Below are 18,672 nucleotides of genomic sequence, written 5' to 3'. Positions count from 1 at the left end.
CTGGAAGAGTAGATAAGAAGAGTTGTCCTTGTTCTTGCAAGGATAACCAAGGCATACAGCAGAGTAAAGGCAATCTGCCACAAAACATTTGTTCTCCTTTTTCTCCAAAGAGTGCAGCTTAAACTGCTAGAAGGTATTGCACAGCACTACAAAAGTAATTGTCCCTCCTTCTCTTAGTCAGGTGAAGAAGGATGTGAAGAGGGGATTTGGGTGAAGGAAGGAAGGAAGGAAAATGGGCTAGCTTCTTAGTCTCAGAAAGCTCTTACTGCACTTCAGAATACAAACTCCCTGTCACTGTCTCACATGCATCTCCCTTGGAGTTGGCAGTGTTTATATCAGTCTTTAAAGCAGCCTGGAGAATATGGTTGTATCTGAATACTATATAGAGGCTGCAACAGTATTTTGTTAAAATGAACACCTGGAACAGTTTGAACCTGCTCTTTCCCTTTTCCTGTGTACAAGCAAGATTCTTGTTGATGGAGAGACTTGTGGATGACTTGCTGAGTGTGAAATTTAAGGCAGTGAAAAGATAGGATTTGAAGAACTTGCTTAATTTGGAGGGAAAACAGTGACATGATGGTCCAAAATGAAATTGTACTTTACTTCGGGGGTTTTTGGCAATCATTTTAGCTGGTCCGAGCTTTTGCACAAATTGAAATTGAGCCTGTAATTCCCATTTGTGTGAGACAGTTACACAAATGCAGTTTGTGGGAACATACCCAGAGATTTTACAGACACACAGCTGCCAAAACTTAAGCTTGCAAAATGGATCTTAGATCTTGGAGTTGGGCATGAAGATTTGGCATCTGATCCTGTTTCTACTGCCATGTCTGAGTTGCTATTAAATTTTCCTGGGATGTTTAGGGGACTGGGTTGACAATGACTTGAAAATTTTACAGTGAAAGGGCTTTTCTGGAGGTTAGGTATGTAGAGAACCAGTGGGAAGACGAAGCAAAGAAGGAAGAAGCCCCAGTCAAGTTGAGTCAGTACTGATATAAAACCTCACTGGCTCCTGGAGTGTCAGGACACGTACTGACACTCTTCTTGACCACAAAGCTTAGCAGGACCTACAGATACCAGAGCACAGACACAACAAAAGATCTGAACATCAGAAAAGCGTGATTTGTGGACAGTAGTGTTGTGTTTCCTTAGGAAAATGAAAAGTCTGTTTCTCTTGTGCTAATAGCACAGCCTGCTTAAATAAGATCTCCTTACAGAAGCACCATCTTGCTATTCTTTTACCAGAGGCAAATAACTGTTCTAATTACAGATCTGAATGAGAGGCTGTAGGGGAGAGTGTGGCTCTGCTGGTGGTGCTAATGGGTGGGGATACAAGCTCTTTGCTTCCTGTTCCCACCTCCAACCTCTTCCCTTCTGCTAAATCCACACAGGACTTTATAATCTGGATTGCTTTGGTGATCGTCTGTGGTTTATGCTTTCCCCTTACGTGCTGTTTCTTGGGTACTGGAAGCTGACAGGAGGCAGGATCCTTCCTCATGTGGTCTTGTAGGATAGGACTGACAAGACAGTCACAAGTCATGTGGCTGCAAAAATTCATTCAGATGTATGGTAACCACATGTTAGTCCTTGTGGTAAAGAGAGAGGCTGTAGCGGAGGTAATAAGGTGTGAGAAAAGGGGAAGCTGTCAAGCAGGTTTAGAAATGAAAGAAACTTTTTAAAACACAGAAGGTTTTTGAACATAATGCATGACCCTAGCACAACTCTGTTGAATTTGACTTATTGAATGCTTTTTGAAAACCCCACCCTGTTGATTTAAAAAAAAGAAAGCTATAATGAGAGCCAGCTTCCTGTGAGTTTATGGTAATTCTGTGCCTTTCACTAGATATGCTATTTATATGGTCCTATTACTGTAGCCTGACTCCCAACCTCCAATATAGTTATCCTCACAGCACTGCTTTGTGGCAAGGAAGTACAATAATCCCCACTTTACAAATGGGGAACCATAGCAAAAGAGAGGCTTAGTGACTGGCCGGAGGTCATGCAGGCAGCGCATTATGGAGCTGGGAATTCAAGCAGGACTCCCAAACAGCAGACAAACGCTCCAGCCCCTGGGCTGTCCTTTTGCTCCTATTTTTAAAGAGCTCAAAAGAGTCTATCCAGATTTCAGAGATGGTTCAAAGGTTGGCAGGGGCAGTCTGGTTAAAATAACAGAATAGCCAGACCAAGTAAAAATGCACTGCTTAGGTGTAGAGTTGCAGTATCAGTGAGTAAGTTAAAGCTTTTTCAACCGGCAGCTCTGGTTTCCTCTGGCTTGCGTGCACGCACCCTCTCTGCCTCTCATTTTTCTTCTGCCTCGGAGGAAGGACTTGGTAAAAGGAAATTAGTATAATTAAGTGATTATGTAGGAGGCTGATGGTAAGTATTTACTTATATACAATAAGCGAATGAGGAAAAACTATAAGGTGGATATCTTACTGTTTGCTTTTTTAGGTTTATTTCTGTGAGCAGGGTATTGAGTGCCAGAGATTTGCTCCCCTTAGAAAATGCTTGAAACACATTAGTCTGCTTTGGTATTAGGAAGATTAGAGAGCACACTGTGAGAATTTGTAAGGATTTGCGTGCTTTTTAGAAAGGATTAAAAATAAAAAAATCCGGATTAGAAATGCTGTCTAACCACACCACTACCCTACAAGCCAATATTTGCATGGTGGTTTTCTTTTACGTTTAATACCACGCTGTTTGTGTTGCAACCTCAGTTGTATTTGGTTTTGTTTAACAGTCGTAATCTAAGTGTACACAGCATGTGAAATGAAATATTACTGGTTCGTGCAGCATCCTTGAAATCTTATTCAGCAGTAAGCTTGGAATACCTGTGGAAAAGATTTTAGGGTTAGGCTTATTGTAGAAAGTTGCTTAAATAAACGGAAAAAACAGATACATATCAATGTCTGTTTTTTCCCTTCCTATCAAATGTTGACCTTCAGCAAGATTTGTTCTCTTTTAATGAAATTTCCTTATAGTATTCAGAGGTGGCAGTTCCATAGGAACACTAGGCTACGCAATATGGAAATATTTATTTGTTTGGGAGCATAATTGTTAAACATCCTGTAAGCTGAAAAAAGATTTTGTAATTAGTTACTAGAAGCATCTTCAGCCTGCATAGCTAATTAAAGTCAGACTGCTAAATGGGGATGTTTAGAGGCTTATGTTGCTAGAAAACTGCTTGTGCTGGTTTGAACTAATATTCACTGGTTAATTCAATCCCTTCTAGACACTTTATTTAGAAAAATATAAATCCATACAAGATGTCTTTATGGAAAAGACTAGCTATACTTTATTTCATACTTTACAGTCCCACTATAATATTAGACATCAGCTTAAGCTTTTGGCATGTTACCAACACGCAATAAAAATGTAACCTGACTAGTAAGAATTTCTATTTTAGCAGTTCAGGTTTTTTCTTTTTCTTTCCTTAACCTTCCCCCTCACCACTCTTTTTTTTTTTTTTTGGTAAGACAAGATCCAAGAACCAGAGAAATTAGTGGAAAGAGGATATGGTTGGAGTTCAGCTCAGTCTATTCATCAGAGGGTCTTTCATAACCAGAGCACTTTGCCTCCAAAGCAGTCTGTTGGACACTACCCGAGCACAGCGCTGCTTGGAGGATGAGCCTCTGTTGGATACAGTGCATTTTCCAGGCACGTGCTGCTGGCTCTATTGCATGTACTCTGTGAATCTGTTCTTGCAGCATACCTGGTGTTAGGTTTTCCACAGGTGAACAGGTGTTATGCCTAACAAGATTTCTAAAGATAGCCCTGCATTAGCAGTGCGTTGCATCTCAGGACAGATGCTTCTTGAGCATTTTATCTCTGCAGAATATTCCTGGGAGCATTTGTAGTCCATAGCATCTTCTTTTTTGATTTTTTTTTCCCAGCTGTTATAATGGCATTTCTTTTTAAATTTTGCCTTTTTTTTCTTTAGGAAAGGTTAGGCATATATGAATTTTTTAAACTCTGCAAAGCTGATACAAGTGTGTGTGGAATGATAGGTTTTGTCATTGGCTTCTTATGGCACCAAACGTATTATAATATCTTCATCTGTGTTGTACCTGGCACATTGCTGTCATTATTGCAAGTGGTCTGAAATTTTACTGCAGGCTTATATTGGCAGACTGATCTGCTGGTTAAAAGTTTCACAGCTACAGAGACATTGCGAATTTTACCATTTATAGGCTATGGAAAGGTATAGCTTAGCAGGGGAGAAAAATGTGTGGGAAACAAAACTGAAGGTTGAACAGTCAGTTGAGCATGTTGAAAAATTGAAGATCATCTGTGGAAAAGAGAAATTCAAGGAAGCTCTTTGAGGGAAAGGGCAAAAGAAAAGGAAATGGGAAATGCAAATTAAAATAGGATATAGGTCAATCTAGAAAAGATAAGCAGATACAAAATTATCAATGCCATACTATAAAAGTGACAAAAGATCACAATTGATATTTATACCAATTTAATATCTGAAAAATGTTTACTCTTAATCTGAAAAGAAAAATCAATTAACAGAAAATTACTGACAAATATGGACTTGGTAGGCATCAGTTTACAGCTGTTTAACTGGCTGAAAGTGTGCAGGATAAGCTGCGGTTTTACCTGAATGGAGAACAGAGTTCAGAGTTTTGTCCTTAATGAAAGAACATTTAATTAAAAGAATAATTCTGTCACGCTTTTCAGATAAGTGCTTGTTTGTACCAGTGGCTATAGCTGTCAGAGACAATCATTCTATATCCCGTAGCGTTCCAAGTCCATCTGTTAGAAATGAAGGAAGTCTACGATTTCATTTATGTCTATGGAATACAAGCAATTGTTTCCTGATAAAATTATGTTACGATTTCAAATGGTTTCTTTGACAAATTAATGTGTAAAGATAAGATACAACGGTAAGTGTTCCTGTTTGTGTTTGAAAGAGGTGATTATACTGGGAAGGCAGACTGGTGCTCTGCTCTCAGGTGACTTGGTGTCAATATAGAGATTCACTGCAAGATTAACCCTTGTGGAAATGAGGGCAGAATTTCTCACAGTGTAAAGCTTTGCATCCTGGTTAGGACAGTGTTATCTTTGTTTCATTTACATGCAGTTATAAGCAATTCAATCTTTAGAGATGCTGGAAGGTTTTCTTGTTTGTTTTACATGTTGATCTGCACAAATGCATAGAACAGAAGAACACCGTTCCAGAAGAAATCCAAAGGCCCAGTCATCTTTGTTTGTTTTGTTGTTGTTATAATGACTGAGGAGGGAGATATTAAGCACCTTTAGAAAACTTGTAGACATACGTAGTTTAACTGGTATCTTGGAAAAATTTGCCTTCCAAACCACAGTTTCTGATAAGAATGTACTGTGAAGCAGAAAGCTTTTTATGGTTCCTACTTCATAGAACAAAACAGTCTCTGGAAGTGATTCTGTTGATTGTGGAGGGGCCGGAGCTGCTAGTTCAGATGAGTTGCCTAACTTCTAGACTAATAACTTCCAGGAGAGCAGTTTCCCTTTGAATCTCCTTCTGATAAATGTAGAGAATGTGCTTCTTGAGACAGGCGTACTGTACGTTCATAGAGGCTGAGCATGTCAGGAGTGCTATAGGGAAAGCCTATGATCTCAAGACTAGGTTTTCAGAAGTGCATATATGACCTTGGAATATAAGTCCTATTGAAAATGAGTGAGGTGTGTGTTTCTAAATTATCTAGTCAATTTTGAAAAAATGTCGTTCTCGATCCCTTTTCTCTGAGAAGGGATGCAGTTTCCGAGGAACACTCGTCATGGGTGAGACATGGAATCGGTGCTTTCTTGGGTGCGAAAGTGGCAAACAGACATGCAGTCATCTTGAGATTTAGGAGAATGCCTTTTCATGGTAGCTTGCTTTTGCATGGTGTGGTCTGGGAGTTAAAGGCAAATACCGTTTAGGTTTGTTTTGTTGTTATTAAAAATTGTGCTTTTTTTTCCCCTGCATTTCTTTAATAACTTCCCAAAGCACGTACTTTCTGCTATGTGGCACAGAGTTAATAATTCACTTTATATTCACAAGTAGCACTTTAAACGTTCAAATGTCATTGCTGCGTCTGAATGCTAGGGACCTGTGGCGGGCTAGTCTTTGGGAGGGTGGACAACATGCAAGAGATTCACAGACAAGGTGGCTCGAATAACGTAGTCTTAAAGGTGTCTAGCACTATTTTGGCAAAAGGCAGGAAGGCATACGTTAGATGTCTAGGTAGCTGAATCCCACTTTGTCTGCTAGAGAAAAAAGACTATCAGCAAGGTGTATAATGGCCATTCTGGACTTTTGAGGTGCCTAAGCACTACTGTTGATCCAGAAAATACCACCCAGTCCTTTAAGCGTTAACACACAGGGATCCTGGGACTAGATCGATTAACTGAGATCCGTTAACAGGGCTGCCTGGAGGCTTAGTCTTCCACATAACTCGGAGTGTTGTGACACCAAGTACCCCATCTCTTTACCTGCTGCACGGGTCCTGCTTTCGGTTGCTGAAGCCACCAGTCTTGGACCAGGCTTTATACCTGTGGGATTGGCTCTGAGCTTCCAGATACCTTTCCTTGGAGAGAGTTAGGATGATTAGTTAGGATGGGCTATTGGAGAGCAATGGTGTGCTAGAGTATTTGACCTTTCTATCCCTATCTTTCAAAGCTCTTCCAAAGCTCCTCAAAATGTTTATGAGTACAGTTAATTCCCATCTGTAATAGCCAGCAAAACCATTGTAAGTGGAAAGAACAGCTAAATCATTCTTCCAACCAGATAACTCCTACCTGTCAGTGCTGCCGAATGTGCCTGCTAAAATACTGTAGCTGACAGCAAATAGAGAAAAATGCAACTATCTTGGTTGTTACCCCAACTTGTTTATTCTGTGCCTGGGACAGTGTATATGTATATATTTTTGTAATGGTTCTGTTTTCCCTGTTTTCTTGCAGCAGCAGGGAACAGAAAAACTTGAGAGGTAACTGATTACAGGAAAAAAAAAAGCCATGTAGATGTGATATTTGAAATTATACTTATTTTTTAAAATGAGTACTTTTGGAGCACAGTTCCCCTTTAATGCTTGACCGCTAGTGTGTGCAGCCCAACACAGCTGCTGTGCACTTTTCCTAAGCAAGCTCATTCCTTCCTACTTCTGTGCCCAGAGCGTGTGGTTCCAGCCTTTGCAACACAGTCCCACTGCTCCTGCCTGGCTCTGGGCTATGCCTGAGGCATGGGGTCATGCCACAGGTAAGGACCGGGGATGCAGTGCTGCAGTGGAGCTGAGCCTTTTTCAATGGGACCCTGTTTTCCAAACCTGTCGGGAAGGCGTGTTCGCTAGATAGCAATACAGTGGGAAGGCCGTTTTCCTGCCATGGCTAGGAGTGAGGTATTCACCCAAGCTCAGCCTCTGGTGGAATAGGGCCACATAACAAATGCACACATGTAGCATGACCCTGTGAATGGAGGGCATCATTGTCTAGGTGATTTAAGATGACTGGGAATGACAGGAGCTTCCTTCCACACAGTGGTGGGAGAGTATGCAAGCTGTGATGGTACAGCCTATCTGCTTGGGGTGGGAAGAGGTGGAGCCCTGAAGGCATGTAGTTCCTCCCATTAAAGTGACTTCTTTTCCTTCGCTGCTCTCCAAACCTCTGCAGCCTTTTCTGGAACAAGTATTCTTTATACAGGTGGATGAATCAGGAATAATGTGACCCCAGTTTAATCGATTTTTTTTTTTTATTATTCTTTAAGTTGAAGCTTTACTGTTTATTCAAGTATTATTTATTGCAAGTTTTAGCAGAAGCAGATGAATAAATATATAATCCATCATGGGTTGATGTGTATGGCAGAGGATTATGACCTGGATGCAGAATTCTCTTCACTGGTTCAACATGATCTATCAAGCCATTTCTCCCTTTTATTCTTTGTTAAGCTTGTCTGTTAAATAGGCATTTAGAGTGGGGCTTCTCATTTATGTAAATTCTTCAAGGACTTAGCAGCAGGGTTTTTTCTTTTTTGCTGGAAAACCTAGATTTTTGCTTTCAGTTGGCCAGAATAGGGTGTATAGCAAAAGAGTCACCTCTGAAGTAGGTATCTGTAACGAGCTTTTTAAAATGCCATTTCTGTAGCATTATGAAATTTGGTCTCCCTGCTGTTTTCCTGGTCTATGTGCTATTGAAGGATTTGCAGTAAACTAGAGACTTGGAATTTTTGCAGAAGTGTCTGTTATGTACTAGGAGTGTTGTGTTTTGCAGGGAGATACCCAGATATTTCTTAAGATCTTGAAAGCGTAGTATGAAAAATCAGATTTTCCACATTCCCGCTTGCAACTTAAATCCAGTGCAAACAGAGGTCTCTTTATTTCACAAGTACTTGTTTAACATTGGCTCTGCTTTTGAGACTTACTGATTTTGGTGTATTCCAGGCCAGGAAAATCAAAGTCACATTGTGAAAATATCCTCCTGAAATAAGTTATTACAGTTTAATGCAGTTTTAAAGAATGGCTTTTTGCTTAAGGCACTGGTCTGGGACTTGAAGGTTCAATCTGAGTTCAGTTCAAGGCTGTGACCCTGTCTGCAACTGTAGGCACACCAGGCAATCTTTCTGGGTCATGATTCCCTACCCAGAAAATAGCATTTGTTACTTTAGACCAAAGGCACTTACTGTGTATATGAATATAGCAAACGTATAGAATGATCTATCCTCAATCTGATTCTTAGTTGTAACTTTTATGCAGGTAATTAGTTGTTCTAAGGTCTACATCATGACTGTGTTTCTCTCTTTTACAGTTCACATCATGGGGGATGTGAAACTGGTGACATCAACTCGAGTCTCCAAAACCTCCCTGACACTCGGCCCCTCTGTGCCAGCTGAAGCACCAGCATTTACCCTTCCTCCTCGGAATATCCGAGTGCAACTGGGAGCCACCGCCAGATTTGAGGGGAAGGTAAGAAATGGAGATGATGGAGGGCCTGTCCGGTTGTTTTTGTCCTTTCGTGAAGCTGCTTAGTTGGCTGCTGAAATAGTGACATTTCTAATTGCTTCTGCATTGTGGGACCTTTGCTCCAGAAGAGTACACCAGTGTTTCTTCTCCTGACAGGCAGTAAGAGGGGGGGGGCAAGAGCATTCCAAATCAGCTTGTAAGTAGAGGAGAAATGAGTGTTGAGCTAAGTGTAACCTAGATGAGTATGCTGGGCACTGAGCTTAGTATCAGTGGAAAACCGCCTCAAAAACTGGCCCTAATCAAAGAGGGCCATGTTTTCCTACTGCATATTTATCTCCATGCTTCCCAAAGCTGCCTTTTTGCAAAACTTCATATATAACAAAAGTAACTGTGCTGCAGCATGTGCTCCTTAGTAGTCAAACTAGGAATGTGCAAAGAGAGAAGTTGTGAAATTTTATTTAACTGCAATACATGTAGTTAATCTGAAAGGAGGAGGAGTGTTTTCAAAGGAAAGAGTGATTTGTTCAAGTAGACATGTTAAACGAAGAGGGATAAAGTGTGCGTGTGGTGGTGGGGAAATCTCGGGTTCTCACCTTCCCCTCACACTTGGACGCTGAATTGTCCTTATTAGAATCTGTCATGCTTCAGTCCTGATACCATCTCTTTCTTGTTCTATTTATTTCCCTTTCTTCTCCCTTAACCCAAATCTTTCTCCTGGAGCTGCCACTTCTTCCTCTAGTCCCTTTTAGCTTCCTTGTATCCATGTCATGCTCTGATTGTGTCCTGACAGCTATATCATCTAACTGACTGCAGTCCTAGTCTTTGAAGTGGTGGGATTTATCTGACAGAGGCAGACAACTGCAACTTTGCGGTAACAAACACAAGGGCTAAAAGCAATTTGGGAAACTGGTAGCTTTCAAAACTCTGACACAGAGAGCCGGTAGGGAGCATCTGATATTTATCTTATTTGTTTGTTTATGCAAGATCAGGCTAGAAACTGGAAGTCTTCTATGAAAGCTGTGCAAAAAAACAATTTTTGAAGTGTATCAATTTTTAGCTAGAAAACCAAAACTCGGAAGTAGTTCCCAGATTGGATTTCTTTGAGTTGATATTTTTCATAGGAAGCACATACTTCTACTAAAAGTGTTGAAACCACAGAAAAGTTTTCTGTCAAACCTTTAGATAGAATTTTTTTGAATAGTTTAATGTTCATGGGATTTTTAAGACGTCAGTCAGAAACCTCCTCTGTGTATGACATTAGCTGCTCCCAATCAGCATTCCTTTACTTACTGTGCTTATATTCTTTTTCCGTTATTTTACCTTGCTTAGTTGTGAACTCAGTTGAAAAAGCACAACATATTGCCCCTATGTTTATGGGGCACCTATGCACTATAGTATCCTAATTCTCGCTGGTTCTTCCAGATAATACTACAGCAGGCAATAACAGTGAAGTGAAATCAAAGCTGAAACGTGATGTAGCTATGTGTTTTTTGTTTGTTTTCTCCCCTTTCCTGATTCAAAGCTTGTATAGGATATTTTCAGTTTTGGTACACCCTGCAGGCTTTTTATTATTAGTCAAATGGAAGCAACTATGAAGTCTATAGTTACCTGTAAGTTAGAGCGTAGTCACTGTTTTGGTGGTGGTGGAGATATTGTGTTTGTTTGTTTTTCAGATCTGATTTTAAAGTATTAATTCTTCTGGGTTGCATAGCCCTATCCCCTTTTTATCATTGCCTTGAATGCTGGATGGGTAAAGTCCAAGGGGTTTTTTTAGTATCTTGGATAAAATACTCAAATCACTGAATTGAACTGACCAGCCTAACAAGTTCCTTGAAGGAACTGAGCTTTGATTGAGGTCCCGGCTTGAACATACTTGAAAATTTAAGTTCCAGTTCTGCCCGTTTGGTGTTTGAGCCTGACTGAAGCTCTTAATTTTACATCTAGAAAATGGGGATTATAATAATATACTGGCCACATGCATGTCATGTAGATGAAGCAGCCCTTTATTGCTTAAAGTGCTTTGTAAGTGCTAGGCATTAAGACCGCAGCTTTGCTGAAATACATGCGAGATCTGCAATTACTTTGTGGGAAGTAGCATGTGTTGTGCTATATTCCACTGCTGGGCAAACTGAGATTAGACAATTACAGCCACTGCCTTTGGCATTTCAGCCTCTCGCTGTGCATGGGGTAGTAACTGGTTTTGGCTCAGTGCAACTTGCTGCCCTGGGGAGCTTCATTTTGCCTCTCTGAGCTAACACAGCTGAGAAGAAGCATGCAATGCAGCTGTAGACAAAACAGCCAATCTTTATCACTGTGAATCAGTTCCAAATTTCCTGGAATCCAAACTAGCTGGAGGCTGCGCTATGAACTTGCATTTCTAGGGGAGGGGGAGGGAGAACAATCTATATTGTAATACCTGGAAATAGAGAGTAATGGAGCACAGCATGTTCTCCTTATTACCTTGTGCAAGGAAACTGAGTTTTGTAATGAGCATACCAACTGTTAAAATTGTCTGGGTGAAGTGTTGTTTGTAATGTAAAGTGGTTGGGGAACTTGTGTTTGGTTCTGTTGTTTATAACTGGGTTCAAATTAATATTTTGCTTGTGTTCCTAGTCTGGTAACATGACAGGGTGAGGGGATGCAACACTATAGGTTGGAAGAACACTGTCACTTCGTAACTGCAATTCAGTGAGATTGCAGTCTACATAGCTCATATCGTCTGGGTCCGTCTTTAGCTGCTAGTACGATGTTGTTTTTTCTATCGCTTAACCATTCCAGAGGTTCAGTGGGACAGTATTTACTAAGATTTAGTGACAGTGATAGCTACTGAACATACTTAGGTTTTTCTGTCCTGGCAAATAGGCTACAGATGCATGTAGGATTGTTGTTGATACTCCGCTTTATCACACAGTACAAGTATTAAACCAGGCTTAAGCTAAAAAAAAATAGAAGTTTTTACAATGGCTAGACAGGAGATTTTCTTCAAAGAGTTCCTCTGCAGTGAAATTTATCTTATCAGAAAGAACAAACATTTTGAGAATCCAAGACAGGATATAAATCTGATACTGCGATGATCCTGTACTCTCATTAAGTGAACAAGGAGGAGGGAGCCCCAAAGTCAAACTTTGCCTTTCTTTCCAACAGCACGTGAGATAAGTTGTGTGAAATGGCAATTGAAAATAAAGGAGAGTGCAGAAGTTGAAAAATTGCCTTTAAACATAGGAAATCTGAAGTAGAAGGGAACTGCAGTTTCCGCTAAGAGGAATTCTCTTTATCTTGTTCCTCCCACTGCCACCTTGGTTTTCTTACTGATATTTCACCAAATTTGTCCGTATCTGACTGTGGATCTCAGTTTTCCAATGTGACCGTAGGGTAGAAAGGTAGCTCATCATCTTCCATGCGTGTGAGTGTGATTTTGGCCTGGAGCTCTGACTGAAGGGTAAAACTGCTTAATCAAGCTAAGATTACCTTCTCCAGATGCTCCCCTAGCCTCTTCTGCACAGATAGCTCGATTGTTCATCAGTCAGTTGCAGAGCTGATTTTTAGGGAAACCTTCCCAAATTACTGAGGTGTATTGTGGATTCCTAGTTTATTAGGAGTTGACTGATGGGCTGTTCTTCCTTGCATAGCATGTCTGGGGTGAACAGCTCAAGACGGTAATCTCCTGCCTAGTGCTAAGTCATTCTCACTTGTCAGTTGGAGCCTTTAAGATACTCCTGGAAAAAAAAAAAAAAAAGGAGGCCAAAATAATGTTTCCAGGCTTTGTTCTGAGCTGTTTGTTTCTCTGTTGTATTAGTCACTGTAATACATAAGTAAACAAAAAATTATCAGTGCTTTACTGCATTAAATTGTGATTGCATATCTCTAATTCAGCTGTACATCACCAGATTTCATCACTTTCACTGGCATAATGGTGAATCATGATTCCTTTCTTTGCAGCAAATACCATGAGGGTTTCTGTGTTAAGTGTTACACAGGAAGACAGGGAAATCCTTTCTGGCCATAACACCTAAATAACTATCTGTAAATTATCAGACAAGGTGATATTTTGATGCCACTGATACCACTTCAATTCAGATTAGATAGGGTTTCCTCCCCTTCCTCACCTGACTTTGGGTGATCCTAAATTTCACCTTCTGCAACTGTGCAGGGAATTTGAATTACAGCACAAAACACATAGCAATGCTGACCCAGAAGTGTAAGGACCTCAGCTACATTTCTAGTTTAGAAATAAATTAATTTCAGCCTGTCCTACTCTCCCAAGCTTGGAGGTACTGTTCTGTAGCAAAGATTCAAAGCATTACAGTAGACCAGTATGGGTGTAAATAGTGTAATTTTCCATACAGTCAAATGAAATAAGGCTTCCACAAATTTGAATGGTTTTGTGCCAGCTTGCCTGCCTGATTTCTTAGTATCCTGTTCAGAACATGTATCCAGCCTGATTTCTTAATGGTCTTTCAGAGTCTATGGGGCTCAGTGACTTAAGACTGTAGCCTGTGTTATATCTCAAATTCCATCTTTTTGTGAAGACCTCTTTCCATCTAGAAACTGAACTTCTAAATATTGGACAGCTTTATCCAGCTCTACATTCCCATCCTGTTTAGAGGGGAAGGTATGTCTCCACTGTAAAACCTAGCAATTGTTTAAATTATTGCCCTGACTCCACAAACATCTGCCTATACCCACAGCTTGAGTGCTGCTGTCAGCCTAAGTAGGTCTGTCCTAGTGTTGAGGCTCGGTTTCTGCTTTTCCTTGGTTTGTAAGTCTTCCCATGTATGTATTAAGATAGCAAGCTAGTCCTCCAGTTCCCTTTTCTGTTTTCAGGGACATTGGAAAGTTCTTTCATGATTCTCTGGGAAAATCTCAGCAAGCAGCTTGGTTTTCTGCAGCAGAATGAAACACTGGGATCCCAAAGTTCTGGTGGTTTGTGTAGGCGAACAGAGCAGCAGTAAGGCCTTACCCCAATAGGGCTGTGCGTGCTTAACTGCCAACATGAGTAGTCGGCGAATGTTAGCGCTCAGACCAGGTTTCCCATGTCTACCTTAACTTTTTTATGGGGGAGGATACTTTGAGGCATAGAAAGGTTGAGAGACTTGTTTGGGTTTCTACAGCAAACTGATAGAAATGGCAAGAATAGAGAACAGGAGCCTTTACTGTTCTCTAACCACTGAACTGCATTCTCTTTTTTTTTTCCCCCCTATTTTAAGCTTTGGCTTCTGAAACCAATAAAGCAGTGTGCTGCAGGCTTGCTGCTTTTAAAAAAAAAAAAAAAAAAAAAAAGGCGGTGGTTGCCCACAAGTCATTTTTAGTCGATAACTATGTGATTAGCTGGCCACACATAATTTAGCTGAACTCAAATAGCAGTAGACTCATTACATCAAAAGCATGGTGTGAACATTTCTGATATGTCACTGAGTATCAAGCATTACAAAATGGACAAGTTCAAACAATGGCATTTTCCAACAAATCCTTCCCTTTTCGGAGTGATATTAACCTCTGCATTTGATTGCTGCAAGCAGTTAACTGAACCTGCTTTGGCTGCGTAAGTACGTAAGTGTATAATTTTTGAGGGTAATATTGACGGTCATTAATTTTATGAGCCTAAAGAATACTTGTGCTAAAGCTCTGCTTGAGAGGAGCAGCCAAATATCATGCTACGGACCACAGACTGATTGCCTAGGGGGTTAGGAAAGAATTTTTTCTCCTTGGATGAAGCATTGCGCAGTTGGCAACAGTGCATTATGGGTTTTTTTCAACTTCATGCAAGCCATCATGTATATGGTCTGTTGCCAGAACTGAGATATCAAACTACTAGGTCTAGTCCGGTGTTCTAACCCCAGCGAGCTACGCTTCCTGTGAGTCAAGTATGGACATATGCAGTTCAGAGTTTGAGTAGATGTTGGATTTAGTAGCTCAGAGTTTGCTCCCCGTTAAGGAGTTACTGTCCTGCTCTTCTCTTCCCCTCCCCTTCAAAGAAGGGTTGGTGAGTTGGATGGTAACTTTTAAGGTGAAGGTCAATGTCAAATCCTGCCTCTAGTTAATGTGCTTTCTAGTTCTCTTCTACCTCCCAGTGTTTTAGCACCCTGTCTCTGTCTTTCGTTTTTTTTTTCCTTCCTCACAGCAAGTCCAATGGCATGTTTGAACTTGTCAATTTCTGAGCTTCTCTTGCTGCTTGGAGTTACACAGATGCTGTTTGAAATGTGTGGCCTGAAAAATTAAGCTGGGGTCAGGTAGGAAGAAGTAGAAGGGAACGGGGAAGTTAACTTGTTTTGTGATCAAGGAGAGAACAGTTTGCATGGTGTGTTAAGAAATAAAGGATAGCGAAGAAGTGTTAAAGGAAGAAGTGTTGAAGGGGAGAACTACCACAGTATTTTAAAATTTTCATCTACCTGCCAGCAGAAAAACGGATATCTAACAAATTTGTTTTCCTTCAGCTGCCATACCGTCTTTGAACGGCAAAACTTTTGTCATCTTCTCTTTGCTTTGGACTTAGGGCAGCAATGTGTGCTCCAAGCCTCAGTTGCAAGCACTCCAGAAGTATGCCTTAATTATATTGTATGTCTAGATTTGAGATGGTAGGATCTGAAATGGGAGAAGCCCAGATAATGACAGAGGATGAGGACATGGCACAAAATCCTTTGCTGTTGGCACGAGATGTTCGCTGTTACAAAATGTACTGGTCAGCTAATTGCATGAAGCTGACAGTGGTTTTGGATCTGTATTTTCTGGAGGGATGACTGCTCTGGACCCCATGAGGAAAGAACTCGGGAAAGATCCGTGTTTTCATGGGAGATAATTGTCTGGTGAAAGCGAACGCTGGAGGAGAGGCGGTGGGAGGAGTTGTGCTGAATCTGTAGAACTGCCACGCAGCGTGATACTCTCACCAGCCTGATAGGGAGCACTGAGGCTTTTTTTTTTTTTTTTTTTTTTTTTTTTAAGAGGAATGGGTGGCAAAAGTTGTTCATTTAACTGGGGATTTTACTTGATCATCTTTTCTACGCACTAGTGAGCGTTCTGGTAAAATAAATAAAAATTCTGCTGCATGTTCAGAAGTTGCTGAAACACTTCTTGTCGAATAGATATTGGAGGGTAGAAAGCTGAAGGCTTTTCTCCTACTTTGAAAGTAATAAAATAAACATAAATTAGGTGGCCCTGAACAGCTTATTGCACATCTTTCTTCTATTGTTGTTTTCTACTGCTGCTTCATCTTCTTTTGTGTAACTTGCCTCACAATATACCCGCTGACCACAGTGTTGTTTTTAGCTGTTTGCATGTTCTTGCGAGTAATGCATGTGTTATTTTATTTCATTTTATTTTATTTTATACCTCTGTATTGACATAAAGAAACAGTGACTCAGAAGACATACAGCTTTAGACAACATGGCCAAAGTGTGAGCGGCTGCTCTGCTGGGGAGTGGTTTGGTGGGATTCAGTCAAGATTGCTTCCCCACAAGGCACCATCTGGATCCAGAATTATGCAGACTCTTCCCCTCACCAAGGGGAAGAGGATTCATCAATCACTATTTCTCAAGATTAATTGTTTTTACAATTGAGCCTGTTCACAGTTTGGGGGTGAGTGTGTTCCTGAGGAAGAAATACACTATTTGCCGCTATCACGTTTACTATTCTCTTTATTTTCCGTCTCCTTTCCTGCTTGGCTTATATATAACCAGTTGGGACAGAGACTTTCTGCTACTCTGTGCAGTTCAAGGCAGAATGGCTCCCTGTTCTTGGTTGATTTAAGAGCTACTGTAATCATTAACGTAATTTCAAAAAACTGATTTTTTTTAATAATAGCGATCATGTTACAATTGGACACTTTTTAGGACCATTCAGCTACTATTCCATATGGCGTTAACGAGAATCTGTTATTTTGTTTAGTATCTATCCAAACCAGTATTATTTTAGCTCAAGCCAGAACATACATTTGTGCTGCTCTTGGCCTCCTCTTTCTCTTTCTTTGTTGTTCCTTTGTTTTATTCCTTTAATGAGTTTCCTTTAATGGAAGGAAACTTGTTCCTTTAATGAGTTTCCAATTATTTCAGATTTTGAGGTGGAAGCAGTTCAAATCACACAGGGAAACCTGACAGTCAAATTCTGTGTGATTTAATTGCATCTACCTGCTCCCAGTTTGAAGGCAAGGACCAACAGCTTTTGATTTTGGAGAAGTTATTGTGGAATTCTGTTCTGTGGTCACCTGCTACTGTGATGTATCATCATCAAGCATGGCTATATATCAGCTAAAGTTGTCAAGTGTCTTACTGTTAGGGTTGATTTTGAAGACAATAGTTTTCATTGGTAGGGATTTCTGGACTTGCTATTTTTCTATAGTCCTCAAATATAAATCAAAGAGAAACTTCTTAAATTATGTATTGAAAGATTTGCAGAGGAAAAGGAGATATAAAATACTCATATTATGGTTTAAAGGATGTTCAGTCTTTTACAGAACTAGTGATGGAATAAATACCAAGAGTAATCATAAAGTCTGCAATGTAGGGAAGAGAGGATCAGAATGTCCCAAAAAAGGAATAAAGGAAAATCTAGATATGCCCCAAGAGAAAGAAAGCTATTCAGCATATCCTAAATAGCTGGACAAAAATGATACGTTCAGTACCTTAGGCTGTGTAAGTCAGGGTGGAAGTAGTCAGTGTAATTTTTCTTGTTACTTGTCCCATGATAGTTAATCAGGAATCTCTCAAATTTCAACAAAGTCTTATTAGATTCTTCAGTTCTGCCTTTAATTTGAGAAAAATCATCATCTTTTCCAGGCCAGTTTTCCTTCCTCTGGGCCATAAGTCTTTGTTGTGGACAGTTCTGCTGTCAATCAAGCTCATCATGTAGCACTGGACTTTCTTTATTTGAATAAGTTCTTAGCAGCGCATGAAACATGACTGCAACTTATCATTATGATGCCTAAAAATTGCTTATTTAGGGGAACTGTGCATTTGGCTCCTTTCACAATTATAATGAATTTAAAGCTTAAAGAAGAAGACCTAGTAATTGGAAGCACTGGAGTAAGAGGAATGAAATGGGGCAAGAATTTTTTTTTTTCCTCCAGAGATGTCCCTGTGGAAGAAAAAACAACTTTAAATTTTCTCTTTCTAGAGGGCAAAAAAGGTAAGGTGGCATGCTTCTCATCAGATTCTGTACTCGGCTAACTAATAATATGTTTGCCTTCTCTGATCATAAGTAAATTTTCAGCTTTGTTCCAGTGCCTTGCCTTGATCCGATTAATGTGACCACAAAGGTGAGGGTGAGAGTTCAGCACCACGTGCAACTTTGGTAGCACGTTCAATAGCAAAGTGTGCATCTGATGAGCTATAAATGTAGCTGTGAGAGTTTGCCTGACGTAAATGAACCCAAATCATACTTGTTGATGTAGTCCTGCTTTTCCCACTTAGAAAAGAAAGTAGTTGTTAATAGACAGCAGACATGATTCATTTGAAACTTTGCAGAAGGCCACATATGGAGAAGGTTTATATTCATACCTATCATTATTCACAGCTGTTTTGTTCAGTCCACACTCCTACCATTAGACTCCAAAGCTAAACATTTCTGCTCTTGACATGTTACTTGGTTCTGTTCACTCATGGATGGAACATGAAGTTTGAAAACCTCCTATGCAAAAAATAGGAGGGGAAATGGAAGCAGATGCCCCCTCCCCCATGTAAACCCCTGCGTTCCCTGGCATCTAAGAAGTGCATGCTGAATAGAAGATAAAGTTTTCTATGAATTGTGTACAACCGAGTCCATT

General features: G+C 40.3%; 1 protein-coding gene across 12 annotated transcripts in view; it reads left to right on the top strand.

The window, feature by feature from the left end:
- The window catches only part of MYLK (myosin light chain kinase), a 226,987-nt gene that overhangs the window by 59,563 nt on the left and 148,752 nt on the right, over positions 1–18,672 (top strand). For 10 of the 12 annotated variants that reach the window (XM_068949081.1, XM_068949083.1, XM_068949087.1 and 7 more), the window contains one exon: positions 8,764–8,921. In XM_068949081.1, the coding sequence (XP_068805182.1) occupies positions 8,772–8,921 (150 nt within the window). In that variant the 5' untranslated portion in view covers positions 8,764–8,771. Of the gene's footprint in view, positions 1–2,119; positions 2,377–8,763; positions 8,922–18,672 lie in introns of those variants that run through there. The other 2 variants (XM_068949078.1, XM_068949091.1) reach the window with 2 other exon arrangements.

This window comes from Struthio camelus, chromosome 6 (assembly GCF_040807025.1).
Source record: "Struthio camelus isolate bStrCam1 chromosome 6, bStrCam1.hap1, whole genome shotgun sequence".
NCBI lineage: Eukaryota > Metazoa > Chordata > Aves > Struthioniformes > Struthionidae > Struthio > Struthio camelus.
The sequence above is the reverse complement of the archived record's forward strand: the minus strand, read 5'-3'. Positions and strand labels throughout refer to the sequence as shown.